General features: G+C 52.0%; 1 protein-coding gene across 1 annotated transcript in view; it reads right to left on the reverse strand.

The window, feature by feature from the left end:
• BLTP2 (bridge-like lipid transfer protein family member 2) overlaps positions 1–27,844 on the reverse strand; it is an 800,213-nt gene that overhangs the window by 500,701 nt on the left and 271,668 nt on the right. The window contains exon 6 of the mRNA XM_085649125.1: positions 3,242–3,302. Coding sequence (XP_085505251.1) covers positions 3,242–3,302 — 61 coding nt within the window. The remainder of the gene's footprint in view (positions 1–3,241; positions 3,303–27,844) is intronic.

Below are 27,844 nucleotides of genomic sequence, written 5' to 3' on the forward strand. Positions count from 1 at the left end.
CGGCCGCAGGCGGCGCAGCCCGTTGGTCTATGAAGATCCCGCGCGAAGGAGGCCAGACTACGGCGCAGCAGATCTCAGGTCAAAGCGGGGGGGGGGGGGGAGGCAAGTCCCCCGCGTCGCGTCTCGGGTCCAAGGGTCGCCGTCACCTCCTCGGGTTCCCGTGTCCGTCCCCTCTCCGGGTCTACTCCGCCGGCCCCCAGGCCCCCGTCCGCCGACTCCTAGCAGGGCCGCAGATCTGCTGCCATGTGGGTATCCCCGATCCGCTGCCCCCGTCGATCACACCCTCGGGGGGGGTGGGGGGCGATCGCTCCAAGTGTTGCCTCAGCCGCTCAGAGGCTTCCCCGCAGGGGCCGCCAGCCGCTGCGCGCCTCCGCGATGTGTCCCTCGTGGGCCTCAGCGCAAGGCCTACCTGTCCATTGGAAGCCGCGGGCTCGCGTCGTCCGGGCCCCCAGCAACGTCGCCTCCAAAGCGGCCTCGATCTCGCCTCTAGAGTCGGTGCGGCGTCGTTTCGCCGATCAGCGCCGGAGTCAGCCAGAGTGCGCCTCGGGTCTTAGGGCAGGTCCGCCGGCAGTTGCAGGCTGCTCAGGAGAAGTTTCAAGGAGTAATTCGCCCGGGATAGGGAGGCTCGGCCGGGAGCTCTACCCAGGCACGTCCATTCACCTCGCGTGGTAAGCCACGCCCCCGAGAGTCTGAGCATATGATGGTAGTGCAGTACGTGAGTGAGGGCAAAACCAAATATCTAAAAAAAATAAATAAAAAAAAACCCTTAGACGCCCCTTAGCTTTAACAATATCTTATTTTTTTTTTTCCCCTCCCCCCCTTTTAACTCAACAAAATGATCAGCAACCCGTCACCCCAATGTAAGAGAGATTAACACCCGAAGTCCAGTCTAGCGGCTAGTCAGTCTTCCTATCCAAAGAAGCCAAATACTCCTTCGCTTTCATTTCTGAAGAAAAGAAGAAGGATCTCCCTCCGTTAACCACTTTTAACTGAGCCGGATTAACAAGAAAGGCCTGGATCCTCTTCTCCTGGAATAGTTTGATCATTTCCCTCAAGCGCCATCTTCTTTCCACAGTCGTGTGGCAATAGTCCGGTCGGACAAAGAAGGAGAACCCATCACCATTCCTCCTAGCATCTGGCCTAGCTTTTTCAGCAATAGACTGTCTCAAAATGAAGTTTCCAAAAAATATCAACACTGCCCGGGGTTTATCACCTTCCTTAGCATTGGGCCGAATCTTAAAGGGGGTACGATGAACTCGTTGGATCTCATTGGCCCAATTCCAGCTTGCGAGCTCAGGAAATGCTTGATCAAATAGTTTAATTATAAATACTTTTATGTCCGGCCCTTCCATCCCCTCCGGGATCCCCAAGACCCTCAGGTTATTTCTCCGGAGCCTGTTCTCCATCTCTTCCATTTTCCATTGCAAGTCCGTAACCTGAGAGCAATGGGCGTTCACTTTGCTAGTAGCCTCGGCTACCTCGGCCTCCGTAGACACCACCCTCTCCTCCAGATTTGAAACTCTATCGGCCGTGTTAGTACAAGCTTTCGAAAGCTTTCTCACCACTCCCTGCATCTTTCTCATGGCAGCCTGGGCTTTGCGATTATCCTGGCGCGTTTCTTCTCTATGGGCCAGAATCTCCTGATGTATGGCTTCCAGGAGGGGACGATCAGAGCCATCCGCTACAAATCCTCCCTGCAATGCCAAGTCGGGAGTGTGATCCCAACTCAATTCACGGGAAGAGTGACCAATTTTCAGAGACTGGTTTTTAGCCACCGTGGGCCGCACAGAAGTTGATGGAAGAGCCTCCTCTGATTCAGAGCTTAGGTAGGAACTGTGCTCTTCTTCTTCGGACCACTCCGCACCATCGGAAACTGAGAAATAGTATTCACTTGGGACTTTTTCCTTATCGACAATTACGCCAGTTGGCAACAGGTCAGTTTTCTGTAGCTCAGTATTTACTTCTATTCTTGACCCTGGCTGATTTTCCAATGTACTCCCGCTCTCCTTCCCCGTATCTAGGGGGGCTCCGATGGTACCCCCGGGGGTCTGCTCTTCGGGGACAGCCATAGCATCTGAAGATATGGCAGGTGCTATAGGTACCATAGATAAACCGGGAGGGACAATGGGGGCAGTGCCTTCCTCTGAGATCGAACACGGGTTACTAGGAATAGTATCCACCAAGGGATTTGCACCAACCCCCAGTAGCTCCACCACCTTCTCCTTCTCCCTTTCTTTTTCCATTTCCTTCCCCACCTTGGGGAAAATGTCTGCAATTGATGCTGCCGCCAGCCGGGTCTTACCTGCCGCCTGCTGCTTTTTCTTAGGCTGTGCAGATAACATTTGAGGTCCTTGTGAGTCCTCCGCTCCTTCTGGCTCTATCGCTTCTCTTTGAGATTTTTTCCTGTTGGGCATTGATTTACCCCCCGCGGCCAGTTTAGGAGGCATAACAGCGCTCTGCACTCTCAGCTCACTGCTCTCCGCTCTCTGCACACTCGGCTCTCTCAGCTCCAGTGCTTGGTTTCGTCGACTGCCTCTGTACGGCTTCCCAAGCTGGGGGCGGCGCGTCGTCGTTCTCCGAAGCCTCGGAACCAGGCTCCACCTCTCCTCCCTTCCGCAGAGTTCGCGTATTCCGCAGGCAGAAAGAACCGCTGCAAACGCGGCCAGGGCGAGCCGGAGAGCCTGCTTCACCTGTTTTAGCTGCTGACACCCGGTGAGTGCTGTCGGCATAGCCGATTTCCGTGATCTGTTGTTTCCGATGGGATTGGCGGGGCCGTGACTACGAGAAGCACACCTCGGGGGCTTAACTCACTGCCCTCACTGCACTGCTGCGTCGGCCTCGGTTACGGGGCCGCCATCTTGCCTCGGTTCCAAAAAAACCAGGGAAGCACTGATCTAATGTACTCGTCTGCTCTAAAGTACAGACCCAGCGTTTGCTTTTAGCACACTACTTTCATTCAGTGTGATCTGCACTTGTTTCCAGTGAAGTTCAGTATGCAGTATAGGAAGGATATGGAGACGCTACACCTAAGTCCGTCCACGTCTTCCTGTAGAAAATGGTCATTATTCCCTCCTATCGCCATAGCAGCCATTGCTTAGGTCATACAACTACTCTGTGCACTGGGCAAACAGGTCCTTGCAACTGAAGTATCAGAAGATTGGAAAATCCATTCACCGTCTTATTGCATGCATATGGAAACTAAAGTTTTCTTCCATCCACTAAAGTAAAAAATAATACTCACCAACTGGCTGCTCTTTAGCACCTTGCTATTCAGTTGCTGCAGATTCACTTTACAGCCAATCCTGAGTGAGAAAAGGATTTTAGGGATAATGGTCGCAAAGACAAAGTCACTCATATAGACACAAGAGTAAATGCAAATCTATTGAAAGCTCACAGATAAATAGACAATCACATAGTTTTGAAAGGAACAGAAAGGGGCAAGACCTTAACCCTTAAAACAACAATTCTGATAAGGGATGCATAGTCATCTATCCCCTCCTGCCATCACCTTCTCCATGAATACTGACTATATCCATCCTGCCACAGACTACTCTACCCTCTCTGGACTCATCCTTCTCTATGCTCCGTGGGCTGCTTTCACTATGTCTCCTCTAAGAGTCAATCTCTAACTTACCTATGCTCCCCTCTCCTACTAGAATCTTTTTACCACCCCAAGTGTTGAAAGTTGCCTACCGCGATAATCATGTGGTCTGTCATGACTGACACTCAAAGTGAGAAAATAGTGAGAAATAAAGAGAGAGAAAGAAATAAGGAGAAAGTGAGTTGTATGTGCCATCACAGGCATAAATGCCGGGTTGGGGTACCCCAGGAAAGAGGTCTTCCGATGCTCCTGTGGGCCAAAAAAATGGATTGCAGTGATAAACAGCAAATGTACAGGTGTGGCTGCCTCCCCAATTCCCTTCTATATCCCTAGGTTGCTCATTACGTTGCCATCTCCCTGCCCAGGTCATTGCAGGCAGGTTGTCAAATGTGTGGTTCTGATGAACAAGTTACTTACCTTCGGTAGCGCTTTTTCTGGTGGATACAGTATCTGCCTGTGGATTCCTCACCTTGTGAATATCCCCTGCGCCAGCATTCCACGGAACTTTTCTTCCCCAGCATTCCACGTCGACGTGGGCGACGTCACAATACATCGGCTCCGCACGCGACTCCGTGCGACGTCATCGGAGCCATAAGAAGCCCACGTCGGCGTGATGACGTCAGTTCCACCCATTTTTTCCGTGCCTTCGAGGCGAACAGGTGAACCAACGACAATCCCAAGTATACACAGTATATAGAAAAACCAATACATATACATAGCATACAAAACAAAGGAATGCTAATCAAACAAGCATTACCTACAAATGTACAAGAGAAAATATAAGCATTTCAAACAAGACCAATTTCATGGTATACAAAAGGTGGACAACGGGGAGGCGGGTGGGTTGGTGAGGAATCCACAGGCAGATACTGTATCCACCAGAAAAAGCGCTACCGAAGGTAAGTAACTTGTTCTTCTGATGGATACATCTGCCAGTGGATTCCTCACCTTGTGAATAGATTCCCACAGCAGTCCCCACTCCCGGAGGAGGGTGTCCACCTTCCTATACCAGAAAGTCTTGCAAGACAGAGCGCGCGAAGTGGCCCTCCCTCCTCATCTCAGAGTCCAAGCAATAATGCTTTGCGAAAGTATGGAGGGAGGCCCAAGTCGCGGCCTTACAAATATCTGCCACAGGAACACCCCGGGCCAGAGCAGATGTTGAAGACTTAGCTCTAGTAGAGTGAGCACGAATACCCTCAGGAGGAGTCTTACCAGCCAAGGCGTAGCAGATCTTGATGGTCAGTATAATCCACCTTGACAGCGTGCGCTTGTGCACCGCTCTACCTTTAGAACGACCAACGTAGCCAATAAAAAGCTGGTCATCAACACGAAAGTCCTTGGTCCTGTCCAAATAAAAACTCATAGCCCTCTTCGGGTCAAGGCGATGGAGTCTTTCTTCTTCTTTGGAAGGATGAGGGGGTGGATAAAAAACAGGGAGGGTAATAGACTGCCCCAAATGGAAAGGAGTAACAACTTTTGGCAGGAAAGCAGCCCTGGTCCTGAGAACCATCTTTTCAGCATGTAAGGTAAGAAAAGGAGGTTTGGAACTAAGAGCTTGAAGCTCACTTACCCTCCTTGCCGAGGTTATGGCTACAAGAAAGACCACCTTAAAGGACAACAGCCTCAAAGGACAATTATGAAGAGGCTCAAATGGGGACCCCATTAAAAAGGTTAAGACAAGATTAAGGTCCCACTGAGGCATTACAAATGGAGTGGGAGGAAACATGTTTGTAAGACCCTTGATGAACCTCAGAACAACCGGAGATTTAAATAACGAAGGTTGATCTGGAAGGCACAGAAATGCCGACAAGGCCGAAAGGTAGCCCTTAACCGTGGCCACCGCACAGCCCTGCTGAGCCAAGGAAAGAGCAAACTGAAGCACATCAGAAAGATGAGCCTTTAAAGGGTCAATGGACCTCTCTCCACACCACTTTACAAACTTAGACCACCTGTAGGAGTATATGGACTTGGTGGAGTGTCGCCTGGCCGATAAAATAACGTCCACCACATCAGGTGGGAGAGAGAAGGAACTCAGGTTGCCCCGTTCAATCTCCAGGCATGAAGGTGTAAGCTCTGGAGGTGGGGGTGTAGAACCTGCCCCTCCGACTGCGAGAGGAGGTCTGCCCTCAGAGGGAGACGGAGCGGAGGGCACGAGGAGAGGTGGAGAAGATCTGTGTACCACACCCTTCTTGGCCAGTCCGGGGCGACCAATATGACTTGGGCCCGGTCTTGGCGAATCTTCCTCAGAACCCGAGGAATCAAGGGTATGGGAGGAAACGCGTAAAGGAGTCGTGAGCTCCAACTCAACTGAAACGCGTCCCCCAACGCCCCCTGCATCGGATACTGGAGACTGCAGAATGACGGGCAGTGCGCGTTTTCTCGGGTGGCAAACAGGTCCACCCAAGGAGTCCCCCACGTCCGAAAGACGTGACGAACCACCTCCGGATGGAGCCTCCACTCGTGGTCGGCGGAGAACTGCCGACTGAGACTGTCCGCACGCACGTTCAGCACCCCGGCCAGATGATTTGCCATCAGACAAATCCGATGGTCCTGAGCCCAGGACCACAGCCGCAGGGCCTCTCTGCAGAGACAAAGAGACCCTACCCCTCCCTGTTTGTTTATATACCACATCGCGGTCGTGTTGTCCGTCAGGACTTGAACTGACTGACCGCGAAGGGAAGGGAGAAAGGCCTTGAGTGCCAAACGAATCGCCCGCAATTCCAGAAGGTTGATATGAAACAACCTCTCCTCTGGAGACCAAAGACCCTTGATCTCCAGATCCCCCAGATGAGCCCCCCACCCTAGGGTGGAGGCATCCGTTATCACTGTGGCCACCGATGGAGGTAGATGGAAAGGCTTTCCTTGGGACAGATTGCCCTCCACGCTCCACCAAGACAGATCCGCTGCAGCTTCTCCGGAGATCTTGATCGACTCCCCGAGATCCCCGTTGTGCTGATACCACTGCTTGCGGAGGCACCACTGGAGCGCCCTCATGTGCCAGCGTGCATGGTTGACCAACAGAATGCAGGAAGCGAATAGACCGAGCAGGCGAAGGACCTTCAGAACTGGAACAACCGCTCCACTGTGGAATAAAGGGACCATCTCCTGAATGTCGAGAATCCTTTGAGGAGGAGGGAATGCTCGACACACAGTAGTGTCCAGTACCGCCCCTATAAACAGGTTGCGTTGAGAGGGCACCAGGTGAGACTTGGGCACATTGATCGAAAAACCCAAGTCGAATAACAGCTGAGTTGTCACCTGCAGATGACGCTGCACCATCTCTGGGGACTCTGCCTTCAGAAGCCAGTCGTCCAGGTAGGGGAAAACCGGAATCCCCGACCTCCTGAGATGAGCAGCCACCACTGCCATCACCTTTGTGAAGACTCGAGGTGCAGTAGTAAGACCAAACGGGAGGACCGCAAACTGATAATGCTGCGACCCAACCGTAAAACGGAGATACTTCCTGTGCGACTTCAGGATTGGGACATGGAAGTACGCGTCCTGCAAGTCGAGCGACACCATCCAGTCTCCTTGCTGCAACGCTTGAAGAACCTGCGCAAGGGTCAGCATCTTGAACTTCTCCTGTTTCAGGTAAAAATTCAAGATTCTGAGGTCCAGAATCGGACGCAATCTGCCGTCCTTCTTGGGGATCAGGAAATACCGGGAGTAGCATCCCTGACCCCTTTCCTGCTCCGGAACCACCTCTATTGCGCCCTTCTGAAACAAAGCTTGAACTTCTTTCTGCAGGAGAAGCAGGTGGTCCTCCGAGCAATAACCTTGGCAAGGAGGGTAAGGGGGAGGAAACTCCCGAAAGGGAAGGGCGTACCCAGTCTCTACGAGGTTCAAAACCCAAAGGTCGGTTGTAACAGATTTCCAACCCCGTAGAAAGTAGGACACCCGACCCCCCACAGGTCTTACATGATCCGGGATGGGGGATCTAGGGCTGCTTCCCTGAAGCCTCATTTGGAGCAGAGGAGGAGGAGGAAGAAGAGGGGTTACGACCAGAACCTCTCCGACCCCTTTGCTTCCCTCTATAGGAACGATAGAGGGGATTTTGCTGCTGTTGTTGCTGCTGTTGTTGTGGCTGTCGGAAGGAGCGAAAGGATGACCTTCCGAATCCCCTAGCCTTACGGAAAGTTGAACCTCTCACAGGAACCTGCAGACCCAAGGACTTCGCCGTTAACCTACTGTCCTTAAAACGCTGAAGAGCAGAATCTGCCTTCTCCCCAAACAACTTTTGTCCATCAAAGGGCAGATCCACCAGCGTGGCCTGGACATCTGCAGAAAACCCTGAGGAACGGAGCCAAGCTTGTCTCCTTGCGGCAATGGACGACCCCATAATCCTCGCCACAGAGTCCGCTGTATCCAGCCCAGACTGGATCACCTGCCTGGCAGCTGCCTGAGTGTCCGCCACAACCTCCATGAAGGACGACTTATCCCCCTCAGGTAACTTAGGAGCCAGAGTTTTTATAGAGTCCATCAGGGCATGAACATAACGCCCCAGCAAGCACGTAGCATTTGATGACTTCAACGCCATACTTCCTGAGGAGAAAGACTTTTTGGCCGCCTGATCAACCTTCTTTGACTCCCTATCAGCAGGAGATTGGGGGAAAGCACCCGAAGCATGTTTAGAACATGAAGCCTGCACCACTAGGCTCTCCGGAGAAGGATGCGCGGATAAAAAATCCGGGTCTCCTGGCGCAACCCTGTATCTCCTTGCCACCTGCCTGCAAACTGCTGGAGCTGATAGAGGCTTCTTCCACACCTCCAACACTGGTTCCAAGAGAGCCTCATTGAAAGGTAGCAAAGGCTCCGAAGCCGACGTCGGGGAGTGCAACACCTCTGTGAGCAGATTGGACTTGTACTCCACAGAGGGCAGCTGCAGATCTAACAACTCCGCGGCCTTCTTGATCACAACATGGTAGGGCGCCAATTCCTGTGGTGGAGAAGACCTTGAAGAAGCATGCTCCCACTCCGGGGTGGTATCCAAACCACTTGCTACCTCTATACCTCCAAACTCATCCGAAGAAGAGTCGACCTCACCTTCTTCCACCTCAGCACGAAATCTTTCCTCCTCCAAAACCCTTTGGGCCTCACGCCTCGATCGATTCCGGGGAGCCGGCGTCGTCGACGTCGTACGCGGCGTCGGTGGAGCCAAAGGCATCGGCGTCGGAGGCGCTACAGGTGGAGTCGACGGCGCCGGATGCGGCGTCGATGGAGCCGGCCTCGGCGTCAAAGAAGGCTCCGAAGATTGACCATCCATCCGAGGTCGAGCCGGATTCCCAACCGGCGCCGGAAACTGCCAAGAAGGCGCCATCGGCATAAAAGGCAGAAAAGGAGCCTGAGCGTATTGCTGCGGCACTCCCAGAGAAAATGCCATCGGACCCACGGGACCTGCTGGTGCTCCGGATGGGAAGGATGCTCTCTGAAAAATGCCATACATGGCATTCAGAAATCCCGAAGGATCCGTACCTGGAGCCGGGAATTGGGGATAAGGAACTGCCCCTGTATCCTCCTGTGGAGCCACCGGCGTCGGCTCCTCCGAATCCTCCACCGGAACAGCGGAGTCATCAGGCACCGGGACAGACTCTTCCTGCTCCTGCTCCACATCAGATTCCACCCGACCCGGAGTCGAAGCCTTGGACGGCGCCGGCGACGGCGTCGGGGAACGAGCCAGAGTCCGCTTCGGAGAGGGAGACTTCGAAGACTTATCCGGAGAAGGCGAAGGAGACAAGACCTTGCTCTGACGTCGACGAGGCGAAGCCGACCTCGACCTCTTAGACTTCGAGGACCGACGCCGAGAAGAATGCTTCCTCTTCTTATGGTGCTTCTTCGACTTCGACGACCTCGAAGTCGAAGACTCCCGCCTGGACTTCTCCTTTTTCCTCCCTCTCTTCTCCTCACCGATCTTCTTCATGAAGAGTTTGGTCTTCCTCTCCTTCAGTGCTTTAGGATTCATGCTCCTACAGCACCCGCACTCATCCACATCATGATCAGAGGAGAGACACCATAAACAATTCTGATGCGGATCCGTCATGGACATCAGGCCTCCGCACTCCCTACAGGGCTTAAAGCCCGACTTCCTCGTCGAAGACATACCGATTTTAACAAGAATACACCACTAGACTACAAAGTATCTAGAGAGCACTGGGAAAAAACCGTTGCGCGTCGACGGCGCGGAAAAAAGGGAACTGACGTCATCACGCCGACGTGGGCTTCTTATGGCTCCGATGACGTCGCACGGAGTCGCGTGCGGAGCCGATGTATTGTGACGTCGCCCACGTCGACGTGGAATGCTGGGGAAGAAAAGTTCCGTGGAATGCTGGCGCAGGGGATATTCACAAGGTGAGGAATCCACTGGCAGATGTATCCATCAGAATCACCGAGTTCTCTTTTATAAAGATTGTGGCCAATTGCATGGCCACTGCAACACCTGAACAAACATGTACTGAATGCCCTTCTCTGTCCCTTGTGATCTACTCTGGAAGAAGTGGACTAAACGTCTGCAAATAGACTATATGTGTTGAATCCACAGCACCAAAGTGATATTATTGGATGTCTGTTATCACAGTATGAACAGAACTATGAGAGCATGGTGCAATGTTTTTTTCCTAAGAGACCAACCTAAACTTTCAGCAAAATACAGTCAAACCCAATTGCACTCCCCAAAATCCAAATGCGGTTTCAGAATGCGAGCTGGTGCGATGAGCAAGGCAAAGTATCTATGCAGACGAAGTTTGTCTGGTATGTACCTGAGAGAGGTCTTCGCTCTTCCTCGGCCAGACTGGTCAATAAAATAAAATCTGGTGGCGGAGCCTTCAGTGTCTCGGCTGCCACTTTATGGAATAAACTCCTACTAGAATTGAGACAACTGAGGGATCTTCTCCCTTTTAGGAAGAGATTGAAAACCTTGCTCTTCCCCAAAGTTTAATCTGTTGTCAGTCTTCCGTGTAGCATCATTCCTATGTGTACTTTCAGTGTCAGCGCCAGGATGCCTGTTAGGTGATAGAGCGCTTTATAAATTAGATAAATAAATAAATAAACCTGTCCTCTTTGTCTAGGAGCGAAAGCTCTGTGCCCACCTCAAGAGGGATTACACCAGGGACAGGAAGACCACAAGTCGGGATAAAAAACATGATGTGTTGTTGTGAAGGCTATTGTAAAAGACAGAGTACTGCTCAGACGTGGAACATGAGTCATACCCCAGACCCACAGAGTTCTCATCATGGTCTACTAAGGAATATAAAAGCCAAAAACTGCTGCTTCTTGCCACACTGAATGCGAGGGAAAAGGTGAAGACACAGCTTTGTCAAGATGCTTTTCTAACGTGGCTTACCTTAGGTATTTTTACCTTATTGTAGGTCTCTATGGTACCTCGGAGGTCAACTGCAGACAGGGAAAGTTGAGTTATGTCATGAAGATATGCTCATACATCACACACCTTTTTGCAGTGTCACTGAGTTGTGTTGTGCTAGACTATCCATGAAGGCCTGCAACCCAGAGTGTGAGTGAAGTGGATGGATCACTTCAACACAGGGTGAACATTCAAAGAAGTTTATTGAAAAGGAGGAGCCCGAGACGCAGCCAGAGCAGCCGGTCGGAAACAACCACAGCAGGAACTACCGTGGAACCTAACCATCGCCCGGGAACGCAAGGCAACTGCATTTTTTTGTGAAAAATCTGTTTATTGTTTTGCAACTTTTACAGCTTACTAACAAGCACCAGGATTCAATTAATATTGACCATATCATAAAGGAGTAGGCTATAACAAAGGAGTCGTACAGTGTAACCTGGGGACCTCTCACCCGACAGTCAGTGGTTTCAATGACCAAGTGGTAATAATACGAACCCCAGTACGATACACAATATCATGCTTTGGTATGATAGGTCCAGTGGTATAGTGCACAGAGTCCACTCAAATTCGTCAGGATACTTGCGGGTACAGATAATAAAAGAGAACATAAACAGGGAGGCAGAACGTCAAGAACCCCCAGCAACCAAGAACAGCAGTAGAGTCCGACCTGCAAACGTATATTTCACATTATGTCCCCAGTCCCTCCGCCGCCCCCCCACCACAAAGCACCCCTCAAGCGAGCAGTCCCACTCAGGAAACCCGGCATTGCCCACCCTGGGCATCAGGCATTACGCAGCTGACTACTTGGCAGGCTAACAGACCGCATGTACCTATTCAGCAATCTCCGGGGACACCCCTCCCGCCTGGGCAATGTGGCTCTCCACCGTGTCCCCCTCAATACGTGTCAAGGCCTGCAGGAGACCGTCCCATTGTGCCATGATAGGTGTCCTCTGAAGTCCCAGTGTTTCGTCTCTCAGGAGAGCTATGCCTGCCGCCTTGGCCCATGCCTGGAGTGAAAACCACCAGGCTTGTGTGTGTGGTGGATCCGGTGCCTTCCAGTGTTTAGGGAGTAGTCGTTTAGCCACCACCAACCCCAAGTCGAGCGAACGGGAGGTGACTTTCATAGCTGGCGTTCTGCGGAATAGGTGTAGTAGGTAGACGGGCCACTCAAACGGTATGGTACAGCCTGTGCATATATGCAGCACCTCGTGGACTGACTCCCAATATGTGCGCAGCTTGCGGCAACTCCACAGCATGTGCACCAGCCCAGCCCCCAACTCCGCGCAGCGGGGGCAAGCCGTGTCCAGGCGATGGAAGTATCTATTAATCAGTTCGGGTGTGAGGTACGCCCTGTGGAGTATAAACAGCTGTATCTGGCGGAACCGCATATTGCGGGGTATGCGTGTTGGGCTCTGTAGCATCTTGTCCCACTCCCTGTCATCTAGTGGCCTCCCCAGGTCCATCTCTCATTTGCGGCGAAGCGGGTCTAGACTGATCGCCGCATGTGTGCGGAGGGAGGCCGCAAACCACCGTATCAAGTGCCTACCCAGTCCCATTACATGTAGGTACTGTATGGTGAGGTGTTGGCCCAGTTCCACTGCAATGTCCCCCCATCTAGCAGTCAATGTCGCAACCAGGGAACGGTGCCTGATGAATTGCCCAGGTGGCAAGCCTGCCTCGTCGACCAGGGATTCATAGTCCATGAGAGTGCCGTCCCGATAGAGGTCACCTAGGGTCTGTATGTCTACTGCATGCCACTCCGTGAGCTCAGAGGCGGTGAGCACCTCCAGCCCGCTAGGGGAGCCCTCCAGCGGAACGGCCGGAGCATAAGGAACCAGGGTTCTAGTAAGGTAGAGGCTGCTGCGGTAGCATTTGTAGGCTACTACCATGAGGAGTGGTGTCGGTGTTGAGGCTTTCGCGGCCGGGTGAAAGAGCTTGGTAATGTCAGCTAAAGACAGTGGAGGTGCTGTTGTTGCAGTGTCATCGAGGCCCCTACCTGCTAGCCATCGGGCTATCCATTGAAGCTGCGCTGCCAAGTAATAATGTTCAAAGCACGGCGCAGCCAGTCCTCCCTGGTCGATAGGTAAATAGAGCTTGGATAGAGCCACCCTATGCCGCCCGTTACCCCAAATGAAATCCCGGAGCGATCGCGTGAGGGCGGCGAAGAAGGCCGCCGGGATATATGCTGGCAGATTGGCAAAGTAGTACAGAAGACAGGGGAGTATCACCATTTTGGACAAGGCTACCCTGCCGGTGACTGAGAGTGGGAGCGTGCTCCAAAAACGCATCTGGGAATCGTTGTCAAAGCCCTGCCCAAATTGCCTTCGATGAGGTCCGCCGGCTGGCGGTATATCTGGACACCTAAGTATAGGAAAGTGTCCGCTTTCCACTGTACACGCACGCCATCTAGAATATAGCCTGGGTCCAGGATATCCCCACCAAACGCATACAGACAGGACTTAGTGGCGTTCACCCTAAGTCCCGAGAGAGCGGCGAAGTTGAGCAGTATGCGTTCCGGAGCGACCGGAATGTTACTAACATCTCTGACGAACACCAGAAGGTCATCTGCGTACAGCGACACTTGATGTATCGCGTCCCCTAGGGGGATTCCATCTCCTAATGTCGTGCGCAGTGCCGCGGCTAGGGGCTCTATTGCCAGCGCGAACAGGAGGGGTGAGAGCGGGCACCCCTGCCTGGTGCCCCTGCAGAATGGTATTGCAGCAGAGATGTAGGGCCCAGTCTTTACCCTCACTGAAGGGTTCCTGTACAGGAGTGTGACCATCTGGAGAAACCCCGGGCCCAACCCGTATCGTATCAGCACCGCCTCAAGGTAGCCCCACTCCAAACTGTCGAAAGCTTTTTCAAGATCTAGAACGAGACAACCTGCCCCAGGCCACCTCTGCACACTATCCGAGGCCACCCTAAAAAACTGCCGCAGGTTCAGTGAGGTACTAAGCTTAGGCACAAATCCGTTCTGGTCGCTGTGCACCAATTGTGGCACCACCGGCGCCAGGCGCTCCGCCAATACCTTTGCAAATATTTTATTGTCCACATTAAGTAGAGCCAGGGGTCGGTATGATCCCAGACTCACGGGGTCCCTGTTTGGTTTAAGCAGGGACACCAAGTAGGCCTCACGCATTGAAGGGGGTAGAACGCGCTCCTCGAGAGCTGTGGAATAAACAATGTGCAGTTTCGGCACCAGGGACTCCCTGTAGGCCTTATAGTATTCAGTTGGGAGGCTATCCGGTCCCGGCGCCTTCCCGGAGACCAGGGAGTCGATCGCCTCACCAATCTCCCTCAGAGTAAGGGGGTCGTCGAGTGACTCCAGATGTTCTCCAGGGACCGTGGGTAGGCGGACAGCTTCCAAGAAACCGTCCAGCTCGAGCCCGGAGCAGCGCCCCGCAGAGCGGTACAGCTGCGCATAGTGGTCGGACATCACCCGGTGTGTAGACCAGGGGGCCCTCTGGCATACGTATGGCCCCTTCGGGGCATGGGCGTTTTCCTGGCTGAGTAACCAGGCTAGCAAGCGACCCGCCCTATCGGCTTTGGCATGAGTACATGCCGTATGGGCTGTGTAATTGTGGAAACGCAGGCGCTCCAGGAGGGCAGCATGATGCGCCCGAAGACGCGTCAAGTGCACGGAGTGGCGATCCCCGCCTTCACCGTCTCGTTCATATTTAAGTAATTGCATTTCGATGCGTGTGAGTGACCACGCTAACTGTTTGCGTATGTTCCACGTTGCGCCAAGACAGTGGCCCCTGATAGCTGTTTTATGGGCATCCCACTCCACCAGCGCACTGCTCGCCGTCCCGTCATTCAGTTCAAAATACTCCAGGATGGCCGTTCCCAGGGAGGCACGAAATTCCGGATGTTCTAACGCGGCGGGTTGAAGACGCCATGTGGGTACAGGGGGGCGACCAGGGTCCCAATTCAAACACAGCTTCAGGGGGTTGTGGTCTGAATGGGTACGCCCCAGATACTCTGCATCTTCAAACAGCGGGGACAGTGCCTGGGATCTCACTATCCTGTCCAATCGCACATGCAGATCGTGTACCGAGTAGTAAGAATATATACGAGTGTCAGGATGCAGGCAACGCCACACATCTAGCAGCGCCCAATGTGAAAGCCATCCGGCGAGGGCCCGGGCGTTTGAACCGACCTGCGTGGTACGGAGGGGCGGAAAAGACCTGTCCAGGTGTATATCCAGCACCGAATTGAAATCCCCGCCCAGCAACCACGGAACTCCAGCATAAGGGGCCAATGACTTGGACAGCTGTGCCAAGAATGAGGCTTGGTCAATGTTCGGAGCATAAATGGAGCCAAATAGTATTTGCTGGCCGTTTAGTGTTCCCCGAGCCAGAGTGTACCTGCCTGCAGGGTCTATCACAGTGTCTGCGCATACAAATGGGGTACCCGCCCGCACACAGATCAGTGTGCCCCGAGCACGCATTGAACAGGTTGTGCCATATAATTGGCCCCTCCAGCGTTTGCGCAACCTGTCCAGCTCCGGCTGGGTCATATATGTCTCCTGCAGGAGGGCAATGCCCACAGAGTGTCTCTGAAGTTATGCAAAGATGGAATACCAACGTGAGGGCGTGTACATGCCATGGATGTTCAACGTGATTATGTCAGTGCGCGCCATCGCGAGTGAGCCAGTGTGATAGGGCCGCCGGGGCTAAGGCGGGCGCAGGCGGGGCAAGGGACAAGGTCCAGCAATATCGTGTCAGAGTGCTGCAACAAGAAACACAACTGAGAAACCAAGAACAGTGTAACATCAGGGGCAGACATTGCGTAATGTCCGTCCAAACTTCTATAGCAATGAAGTGGCGTAAACGAAGTCAGTAGGGTGCCTGTTAGGGTGCGCGCGCCAGCTGTGACGTGTCGTAGCCTTCCCCCTTGCTCCTGCATATGTATGTCGACAGTGTGAGCTCTAGCGCCATCATGTGGGGCCAATGGGCCGCGGGTCTGGTTGGTGGGCAAGGGAAATGCAAAGCCCCCTGGGTCCATCATTCCCCCCCCCCCCCGGGGGGCCCATGAGTTGGCATGCGTGACCCGGCCGGCGTCAGGCGGGTCACCACCGCTCTGGCACCAGGAGGGTACCACCAGTACAATAGGACCACCCCTGTTCCCAGCCATAGTCAAGACCCAGCGGGGACTGTCAATGGGTTACTTGCGTGAGCTTTCCATGAAGGTGACCATCACCAGAAAGTTAGTTCAGAGAAGATCATCAGCAGTTTGCGGAGTCACCACCGGTAGGGTAAGATCCTCTGAAATGGTAGTGGAGGGCGAAGAAGAGCCGCTGGGCACCAGAGTGGTCTGCACGCGGGGGTCCAAGCGTTCTTGGGCATGTGGGGAGCCGAGGGTGGTTACTGCTTCCAGAGCCTCCAGTCTCTCCCTACTCATGCTCTCCGGGGTTGGGGCACTGATCCCAGGCTGGATGTGCCTCCTGGCCCCGCGGTGTCGATGACGTTGGGCTCCTCCGCCTGTTGCGGCGCCACTGCTCGCTTTTACAGGCCTCACGCCCGACCATAGCCCCGACTCCTCGAGCCAGTCCCATGCCTCCTCTGGGGAATCAAAGAAGTGTGTCTTCTCCTTAGCTGTAATGCGTAGGCGTGCTGGAAACAACAGTGAGTATGGTATTTCAAGGGCACGGAGTTGCTGTTTCACTGCAGTGTAGTTGCTCCTACGCTTTTGCACCCGGGCTGTATAGTCAGGAAAGAACATGACCAAACTACCGCTTACTGTGAGAGCGTCCATCTTGCGCGTTTCTCGGAGAACCACGTCACGGTCCCTATAGTTGAGTAACTTAAAGAGGAATGGCCGTGGTCTGGCTCCCGGCTAAGGCTTCTGTCCTGGAATGCGGTGGGCTCTTTCGATCACGAACTGCTGCGACAGGAGACCTTGAGGTATAAGATCACGAAGCCACCGCTCCATGAATTGTTCTGGATGACTACCTTCTTCACCTTCCGGCAGGCCCACCACGCGGACGTTGTTGTGGCGGGAACGACCCTCCGCATCATCCGCCTTGACCTCCAGCTCATGAACACGATCCAATAGGTCTTGCAGCACTGCAGTGTGGCTTTGTGTGATAGGCTGGAGCTCCTTAATAGTTTGGCCCTGCACCGTGACTTTATCGACCAACTTACGGTGGTCCGCATGTGGGAAGGTGAAGTCCAAGGCGATCTTATCTATCCTGGTTTCCAGGGAGGTCCTATCCGTTCCATCGCTGCAAGGACGGAGTCCATTTTTGCCGCTAGGGCCGCGGGCGTGGGTTCCGGCATGCCACCAGTGCACAAAGTCGGGGGGTCTAGCGCATTCCCACACAAGGGCACCTGCTGCATTTTGGCTTTCATCCGACCCATTACGAGTTGCTGCGCCGTGGGCATTCGCAGGTAGCCACCAGCCGAGGCAGTGTGACAGCGGGGGCCGCTTCCCTGATAGGCGCCTGTGGGAGCGGTCCGGTGAGGCAAAGCGCCGCGGCTGCACCCCGGTGACCGCGGTCAGCGTCCAGTCGGGAACCCGCAGGGGCGTCGGGCAGGTCCGATTTCAGTTGTACAATGCGGGTTCGACAACCGGACACGCCGGGTGTGAGGCCAGAGCGCCCGACCTGACTGTCACACAGCAATATGGCGTTTCCGACGATGCGTTGGTCCTCGGGGACTGCCGCCCGCACCGATAGTCGCTACGTTAGTGATTGGGTCCCAAGTACACAGCCCACCAGGTGCTTGTAAATGCTAGCACGTGCCAATACAGCCACTGTCCGTTCCAATGGGACTCCACAGGGACTGCTGCACTGTTGTCGAGCTTAACTTCGGCGCGGAAACGGGGCGTCACCCCTCCGGGCACCCAACGGCACGGAGGCGACCAGCAGGTGCGGCAGGAGCCGAATCACAGTCCGAACGTCCCGGCGGGAGTGTCCTGGCAGCACCTCACCAGCTCGGCCGATCGCCGCACCCACCAATGTTCGCCACCTCTAGCGTCGCAGTCCAGTGTGGGGTGGCCCACCTCTTCCCCAGCCTCATCCGAAGTTCCGTAGAGTATGCTCAGCCCACATAGACCCGTCACCTCAGAGGCATACACCGATCGCCGGCGCAGCACACCAGGGATGCCACCTTTAGGGCTCCAAGTGACAACTCACATGCTGCGTCAGTGGCCTCTAGCATGAGCGCCAGCCGGCACCACTCAGTCCGATTCAGTCAGGAGCGACCCCTGCTAGCCACCACCAGGGCGGCCCCACCGGCCTCCAGGCCGCAGCGTCCCCACGTGGCCCGCACCAGGAGGCGGGGCTCCATCGGATGTACCGTCACCACCTCCCCGATGCCTCCGAAACGGCATCAGGTACCGCCCTGCTCACCTCCAGTTACTTCTCCAGCATTGAAGCGCCTCTCAACGGATGCAGAGGGGGGGCCCCGGCTTGGCCCAATATGCACACTGCACCCGATGCCGCCGAAGACCACAGTCCACCACTGCCTCCAGTCACTGCAGCCAGATGCGGGCGGCCCTCCTCAGCCGTGAAAGCGCCACAAGGAGGTTGGCAGTAGACAGGGTCCCCCGGTCTTCGCTGCCACCGCCGCGGGCAGGTTGGGTCCCAGGAGATGCAGCGCCCCCACCGCCGGAGGGCGCCCAGGGACACAAGCGCCTATCCCGCGCACCACCGGTAGCACTGACAGCGCATGGAACCCTCCGGTGCTCAGGTAGGCTCAGACTTGCATTTCCAGATTGCAGGGGGGGGGGTCCCCAGCGCGGTCCAATGCGTACCGCCGAGCAGGCGCCTCAACCTCCCCGCCCGACTTCTCACGTCCCAGGTCTGTCGCTGCCACAGGTATTAGTCTTCAAGTGCGGGCGTCCATTTTAGTTGTAGAGGACGCCGCGCACATGCACAGGAGCCGGCAGGGTCAGACAATCACCCCCGCAGCCCCAGCAGACCCAGGGGCACAATGAACAGCGCGGTCCGATATGTACCACCGAGCGGGCGTGTCTGCCTCCGCGCCCCACCGCACAGAGCCCAGCTTCCTCACTGCCGGTGAGGGCTTAATTCAGGCACGAGCGTCCATTTTGCTCTGGGAGGACGCCTTGCCCGCACACAGGAGCCGGCAGGATCGCCCAGTCACCATCGCGGCCCCAGCAGGTCCCGAGGCACAACAGCCAGCCCAACCTGTGCGGGAGAGCTTCCGACGCAGGATTCGCCCGAGTAGGTAAGTGGTGATGGGCGAAGGCAGGAGAAATTGGCAGGCATGGGGAATTCACGGCTTCGGCTTTACAGATCCCTGTCCGCCATGCTGGCTGGCACGCCACGCCCCCCAACGCGAGGCAACTTCATAAGCAAATAACACACTCAAAGGCACGCGGGGTTATCGCGTGCCCTCAATAATGTAACAACAATGCACAAGTAACACTTACTACATCTCTTTTCCCTTTACAACAACAAAAGATCAAATAAACTTTGCGGGGTTATACATTACAAAAGGCATCAAAAAGTATACAGTACTAAAAGTATCAGCATGGAGGAGAAACACAACCACAAGTTTAGTACATTACAAAGTCTCTAAATTTCGAAGGAGCTTTGATAGTGCGGGACCTTACTACTGAAGTGTCAGTAGGGGTAGACACAGAGGTGCTGCCTGAAATGGGCAGTGAGATAATGGGACTAGTAGATATACGCCCATCATTTGAAGCTGAAGTGGCAAAAGAAACAGGTGTAACACCTTGATGCAAAGGTTTGTTTGCTACGTTTATCGTAGGTTGCACCCAAGTTGCTGATTCTAAAACAGGTTTAGTTCTGTCAATAATGATGTTGGCTTGCTGTAGTGTCAATCTGACCAACTGATGTTTGTTCCACCACCCTCTGCCCGCTAATAATACAGAAGCTTTGCCGGCCCTTTGCACCTGGACTCGGACTGAATAAGTGGATTGTACTTGGGTGACTTTCATGAGACTTTTTATGAGCACCCAATCACCTACCGTAAATGGTTGCAAGGATACATTGTGTTTTTTGTCAAAGTACTCTTTCATGTTATGCTGTGGGAGTGTCACTTTGGAAACAGGTTTCCCTGTCAAAATGGTAACCTTGTCTACCCAGTCATCTAACCAAGATGGAAATTGGTTTGTGTGAGCTTCTGTGCCTCTAAGCAGGGAAAATGGCGTAACACTTGTGGTGCAATGTGGGGACGTGTCATAACAACACACTTTTTGTTTAATGAACATTCCAACATCCATGTTGCTTGCCAATGAGGTTCACACCCCTTCCTTGATGAATCTGTTGCCCCTTTCTACCAAGCCATTGGATGAAGCAGAATACACAGCCGTCCATAAGTGTATGATGTCAAGTTGTGCAAAACATTTGGACATGCGATCAGATGTAAAGTGAGAACCATTATCGGTAACTACTTCTTTGATGAACCTTCAATAAAGAAAACTTGTCTGAAAAATTCAATAGCTGACTCAGAGTCTGTAGATTTCACAAAAGAAAAGTACATCCATTTTCAATGATAATTTATCAAAAGTACCAAGTACCTCATATGGTCAGGTAATAAAATAAATGGTCCTGAAAAGTCTAACCCTAATTTCTCCCATGCGGCATTAGGATACTGGACAGGATGCAGAGGGGTGTTGTACGTCTTCCAGTGTTTGTCAGATATGAGACATTCAGGGCACCTCTCAATCAAGAACCTTACCTGGGCATCAATCCCTGGCCACCAGTAGTACTGTTTAATTTTCATGATGGTTTTGGTAGAAACCTAAAATGACCTTTGTGTGCATGTTTAATGTTAAAATCCCTTACTTTTGTCGGAGGTACATACAAAACCCCCCTCATGAGTAAACCATTGGCTAAAGATAGTTCATCTGCTACTTGAGCAAATGATTTCAATGATCTGCTTAGTATTCTATTTCTGGCCAACCTTGAACAACATATTCACAAACTAACCTCCAGGTTTCATCCTCCTGACAAGCAGTCAACCAGTCCAATTCACTCAGACCTTCACTCAATTCAAGATTAATGGCATCTACAGACGCCACACTGACCACATCATCCATAAAGTCGTCTTCTACAGGCATTCGTGAAAGGCAGTCTACATGAAGGTTTTTTCCCCTAGCAACATGCTTAATTTCAAACACAAACTCTTGTAAATGTTGCAGACAAATTGTTATTGGCTTCATTGAGAAAAAGAAAGCACAAGGGGATTGTGATCTGGTTGTAGCATAAATGTATGACCCCAGACGTACATTTCGAATTTGTGAACGGCCCAGACATAAGCTAAAGCCTCCAGTTTGATTGTGCTATATTGTTTCTTGCATTGTTTGAGGGCTCATGAGGCGAATGCAACTGTATTTTCTTTACCTGTTTGCTTTTGGCTTAAAATAGCTTTAAGACCAATTTGACTTGCGTCGACAATGATAACATAAGTTAGACTCTCTTGAAAAGCATTTAAGGCGGGTGCTTTCTCAATGAGTGCTTTGACCTGAATGAACGCCGTTTCTTTGTCTTGAGACCTTGTGTACTTAGTCCGTTTTCTTATTAAGGACCAGAGAGGTTCCACAGCTTGCACATATTCAGGAACAAACCTGGCATTGTACTCAGGGAGGAGAAGAAAGGAGCATAAAGCATCCCTGTCATTGGTAGCCCTAGCCTCCTTGATGGTCTTGATGAGTGATAATTTGGGTTTTATGCCTGAGCTGGATATTTTTTGACCCAGATAATCCAGTTCGTTTGTGGCAAACGTGCATTTATCTTTCCTGATTGTCATGTTTCTTTGAGAGAAAATGTCCAAAACTTGATGTAACAACCGATTATGCTCTTTTAAGGTATCAGCATGGATTAGGACATCGTCCAAGTAAGCTGTACACCCCTGAGATTGCCAAACAGATGATCCATCAGTTTTTGAAAGACGCTTGCAGCAGACGCCAAACCGAATGGCAATCTCAGGTACTTGTAGACTCCGAACAGTGTGATAAACGTAGTGCGTTCCTGTGAGTCTTTGTCTTGATGGTAGGCAGACCTCAAGTCAATCAAGGAGAACAATTTTGAAATTCCCAAATTGACCAACAACTCATGTATTTTAGTGAGGGGAAGACAGTCTATGAAAATGTTGGCATTAAGACTTCTCAAATCAGCACAGAGTCTGATTTCTCCAGACTTTTTGCATGCAACCACGATGGGTGCAACCCAAAGTGAGGAGTCACACGGTTCAATGATCCCTTGAAAGCATAAACTTTGCAGCATGGTTTTGAGTTTTTCTCTCACACTGAGAGGAATGGGTCTTACTTTATAAACCACAGGTTGTGCATGAGGCTTGAGCCTTATGCAATGTTCAAAGCCTTTCACACTGCCCACTTCCTCGCGAAATACATTCTTAAATTGAGTAAGAATACCTTGCACAGGATCTATGAGGTTGCATACGTAATCTACAGTTAAATACCCCAAGGCAATAGGCTTATCAGAACCAGGCTTCAAAATAATGCCAATTTTTGCTAAATCCCGCCACCTGATAATATTTTCACCTTTGATGGCTACGTACATTTTAGTTTCCCTACCCAAGCAGACTAGTTTGGCAGAAAAGAATACTAGCATGTCTATGTCCTTTTTACCAAATTCCTTTGGATTGACATCACTGGGCGACAGCTCTCTATCACAGAGTTCGTGGAATGTGGTATCTCTCAAAAGGGTAACAGGGGAGCCGGAATTTGTCATCATATGCATAGTTGCGCCATCAAAGCTGGCCTCACAGGTGGGACCTTTGATTGGAACACTTACAGAATTACATTCAATTGTTAAGACTACATTACTAATTGAGAATTGAGTCACTGCATTCATCCACTTGTGTGTCAATAGAGCGGACTCTTATGGTGTTCTTATTACTTCTGCAGACTGACTAAAAATGACCTAATTTCTTACAAAAGAGACAACGTTTTCCTGAAGCTGGGTAACCCGCAAAGCTACCAATGTGACTCTTGGAGCAACATCTGAAACAAAAAGAACCAGCTTTGCGCTGAGTAGGTCTGTACTCTTGTACTTAGTGTTCACAGCACATATGTGGTCTGCTTGAGTATTGTTCTCTGTTGTAAGGGTGCTGACTGAAGCATCGCTTGCAGGGTCTTGGTGGAAATGAGAGAACGTTTGATGCTCTTCGCTAAGGCAATGACCTCATCCTGGATGGGGTGGCGGCACCTTAATATTCTCTCCTGTATTTTCCGTGAAGAACAGCTAAATACAAACTGATCACATATGCTGGTATCGACAGTGGGACCAAATTCGCAAGTGGATGCTAATATTCTGAGTTCTGCAACATATTCTTCCACACTTTTACCTTCGGCCTGTTTGTGCTTAAAGAAATTGTGATGTTCTAGCATGATGTTGGATTCCGTTGCAAATTGTTTTTTTATCCGCTCCAGAGCCTCAATGTAAATATTCCGTCATTAATCACCAGAACGACCAGCAGGAGCTTGAATACGTGGTAAATTATCAAAGATCTGTTGAGCAGCGCGTCCAGGACTGCCAAATAATAGGCTACATTTACTTTATAATTGCCAGCATCCATTGCCACGAGATGATTTTCAAAAAGTCTGAGCCACTCTGACCACTTGATGGCTGGTTTACCTGGTTTGCAAAAAAAGGAGGTGGCTGGGTGATTTGCTGAGGGGTTGCCATGTTGAGGATAATGTTGAAAAGCCAGGCTATTGATCTGAAAATGTGACAACATTTGTTAAATGTATATATATTCTCTCTTTAAAATATATATATATATATTTATCTGTATATTAACTGTCAATATTTGGTGAGCCATTGAAGTAACGCGCAGTGGTAAACAGGAACAGTAAATGTGAACTTGCAGGGAGAAGGATTGATTCCAAAGCGCAGAGGAGAAGAGGTTTCCAAATATGCTGCATCTATCGATGCAGTTGTGAGGAATAAACTGCACCAAGATGGCCGCCATGTTAGACGTCATGTGATATCATGCCCTGATGAAGATAGCGTGCCAGTAGGCGCTCACGCAAAGAGAGAGAGGTCGCGTTGGAGGGTCCGCAAGTCTATGAGCGTGTGGTGGATCTGGGCCCAAGAATTATAATTAAATACAAAATCTTGAAACACTCACAAAGAGCTGAGCGGGTTCCCAAAGAGACTATGGCGTGGGCAGCACAGCCGGAGGAGTCAGCTGGTAGATTTAAAGCCAAACTGCTGGCAGTATGGCGGTGAAGCTCCAGTAAGGGCGGAGAGCTGTCGGCACCTGGATTTGAAATTGGGGCTTGCTGGGCATAAGATGGTCGTCAGTGGGTTATAAAAGAGGGGGGGGGAAGATCCTATCCTCATCACCAATATGTAGTGAATGGATCACTCCTATGCAGGGAGAACATTCAAAGACGTTTATTGAAAAGGAGGAGCTCACAACGCACCCAGAGCAGCCAGTCGGAAACAGACACAGCAGGAACTGCCGTGGAACCCAACCATCGCCCGGGATCGCGAGGCAACTTCGTAAGTAAATAACACATTCAAGGGCATGCGGGGTTGCCACGTGTCCTCAATAAAGAATGCAACAACAATGCACAAGTAACACTTACTACAGTGAGGCAGACTAACAGAGAACTCTGACCGGGTGTACCTGAAACACACATGACCGCCTAAAACAGCCAACACACGAGTCCTAAAAACAGAGTGGGAGTCGTACAAGTCAAGATCTTTCTCAAGACCTTTCTGAATTTGTTCTGTAGGTCTGATACCACACAAGCAAAACAAAGTTATTACATTTAACCGTGCATCCGCAGACAGTTTTAATGACAGAGTAGTGTTGAAAAGTAACTTACTAAGTGGCTGAGGAAAATATAGTTTAATATGCAAATGAACCATTACATGTATTGTGTGTTATTGTAGCATTCATCTGAGCTGTCCTAGGAACATCACCCTTCAAGAGTGCGCGTTGAGTGGGCGTCGTCTGGCTGCCTAAGCTAGAGCTGCCTGCCCCTTATACCAAGTAATCCTGCCTTTATGTGCTGCCTTATGACACCCAACCTCCCCCCGGTGTGAATGGAAGACCGATGGCCCTGAAGCCACACCGAAAAGCGCTACAAGATCCTCAAGCTAAAGTGGAGGAGGAGGGGTTGTGACGTGCCCGGGCCCGAGGACACAAGATGGGCCCACCTGCCCTGGCAGAAGGCACAACCCTGCTGACCAACACCTTTGATGCCTGCAAGCGGCCTAGATATCGGGTCGAATGCCCACAGAAGACGGAACCATGCGCAGAGCTGCAAACCTTGGAAACATTTCCACAGTGTGAACCTTCAGCTGATTCACAGAAGTGTGCATAGTAGCATACGGGCCTGCGTCGCAAACGTTAAAACACAAAGCATGACATGCTTATTCAGAGAATTACCAGGTAGTTTAATAATTTCTGCTTTAACCCCTTGTGTGCCAATTACGTGCTGGAGACGTCATGGAGCACAGTTGCGCTGTGCCCATGACGTGTCCAGCACGTCATGAGGCATTCCCTGGGGAATCCCAGGCAAGAGGCTCATTTCAGTTTCACTTTCTACGTGCTCAGGGGGCTATCTCAGCCCCCTGAGCACGTACAAAGACGGGAGGGGTATCGTTGGAAAGGGGAGAATCTCCCCTTTCCAATGGTACCCTTCCCCAGTAGATCCCTGCTTGGGGATCGCCACTGGAGGGCGATCCCCAAGCAGGGATCCACCCACTAGACACCAGGAAAGGGGGAGAGGCCCCTTGGGCAAGGGCCTTTGCCCCTCCCAAATAATGTGGGCATTATTTAGTCTTTTTGCCCCCCCTGGGGGCGGATGGGGGCAGTAGCCCCCAATCTGTCCCCCCGGGGGGGGGGGGGGCAAAAAGCCCACTAGACACCAGGGAATTTTATAAAAAATAACAATAGGGGTGGGGGCTGCCCAAAACGGGCAGGCCCATGCCCCCACCCCACCCCCCAATAATCACAGTCTTTCTACCCCCCCGGGGGGCAGATGGGGCATTAGACCCTAATCTGCCCCTTCGGGGGGGCAGAAAGCCAACTATACACCAGGGATTTCTTTTCAGTTTTTCTTAGGGTGGGGGCTGCCCGAAACGGGCGCGCCAATGCCCCCCCCCACCCACCACCATTACAGCCTTTCTGCCCCCCGGGGGGCAAAAAGACCACTAGACACCAGGGAATTGTAAAAAAATTAAATAAATAGGGGTGGGGGTTGCCCAAAACGGGCAGGCCCATGCCCCCACCCCACCCCCCAATTATCACAGTCTTTCTGCCCCCCGGGGGGCAGATGGGGCATTGGCCCCTAATGTGCCCCTTCGGGGGGGCAGAGAGCCCACTATACACCAGGGATTTGTTTTCTGGTTTTTTTTAGGGTGGGGGCTGCCCGAAACGGGCACGCCAATGCCCCCACCCACCTGCCACCATTACAGCCTTTCTGCCTCCCCTGGGGGCATATGGGGCATTGGCCCCCAATCTGCCCCCCCGGGGGGCAAAAAGACCACTAGACACCAGGGAATTGTAAAAAAAAAAAAAAATAGGGGTGGGGGCTGCCCAAAACAGGCAGGCACATGCCCCCAGCCCACCCCCCAATTATTACAGTATTTCTGCCCCCCCCATGCCGGTCGCGGGTACTTGGGCCTCCCACACGAGTGAGGCACCGTTTTTATCGGGAGACCCAGGGGAACGCTGGGTGGTAGGAAATTTGTGTCAGCCCAGTGATGCCACAACTTTCCCACACAAAAATGTGTGAAAAAGGTGATTTTTTCAGCTAAATTTGAGGTTTGCAGGGCATTCTGGGTAAGGAAACGTTGGGGGATCCACGCAAGCCATACCTCCCTGGAATCCCCCGAGTGTCTAGTTTTCAGAAATGTGTGGGTTTGGTAGGTTTCCCTAGGTGGCCACCGAGCACCGGGCCAAAAACCCAGGTGACCCCCCTTGCAAAACCAGGTCGTTTTGAGGTAGGCAATTTTCATGTCGCCTCAATACGTTTTGGGCCCTTGCCTTTCGCGGGTACTTGGGCCTCCCACACGAGTGAGGCACCATTTTTATTGGGAGACCCGGGGGAACGCTGGGTGGTAGGAAATTTGTGTCAGCCCGGTGATGCCACAACTTTCCCACACAAAAATGTGTGAAAAAGGTGATTTTTTCAGCTAAATTTGAGGTTTGCAGGGCATTCTGGGTAAGGAAACGTTGGGGGATCCACGCAAGCCATACCTCCCTGGAATCCCCCGGGTGTCTAGATTTCAGAAATGTGTGGGTTTGGTAGGTTTTCCTAGGTGCCGGCAGAGCTAGGGTTCAAAAACTACAGCTAGGCACCTTGCCAAAAAAGGTTCATTTTTCATTGCGAAATTGAGGTGTGCCCACGATGCGTTTTGCGCCGTTTCCCGTCGCGGGCACTAGGCCGACCCACACAAGTGAGGTACCATTTTTACCGGAAGACTTTGGGGAACACGGGGTGGGTGGAAATTTGTGGATCCACGCAGATTCCAGAACTTTCCACCACAGAAATGTGGGGAAAATGTGTTTTTTTTGGCAATGTTTAAGGTTTGCAAGGGATTCTGGGTAGCAGAACCTGGTGGGAGGCAGTCAAGTCACCCCATCCTGGATTCCCCTGGGTGTCTAGTCTTCAAAAATGTATAGGTTTGCTAGGTTTCCCTAGGTGCCGGCAGAGCTATGGTTCAAAAACTACAGCTAGACACTTTGCCAAAAAAAGGGTCATTTTTCACAGCGAAATTGAGGTGTTTCCACGTTGCGTTTTGCGCAGTTTCCTGTCGCGGGCACTAGGCCGACCCACACAAGTGAGGTACCATTTTTCTCGGAAGACTTTGGGGAACGCGGCGTGGGTGGAAATTTGTAGATCCATGCAGATTCCAGAACTTTCCACCAGAGAAATGTGGGGAAAATGCGTTTTTTGGGCAATTTTTT

The sequence above is a fragment of the Triturus cristatus genome, chromosome 3_2, assembly GCF_964204655.1.
Source record: "Triturus cristatus chromosome 3_2, aTriCri1.1, whole genome shotgun sequence".
Taxonomy (NCBI): domain Eukaryota; kingdom Metazoa; phylum Chordata; class Amphibia; order Caudata; family Salamandridae; genus Triturus; species Triturus cristatus.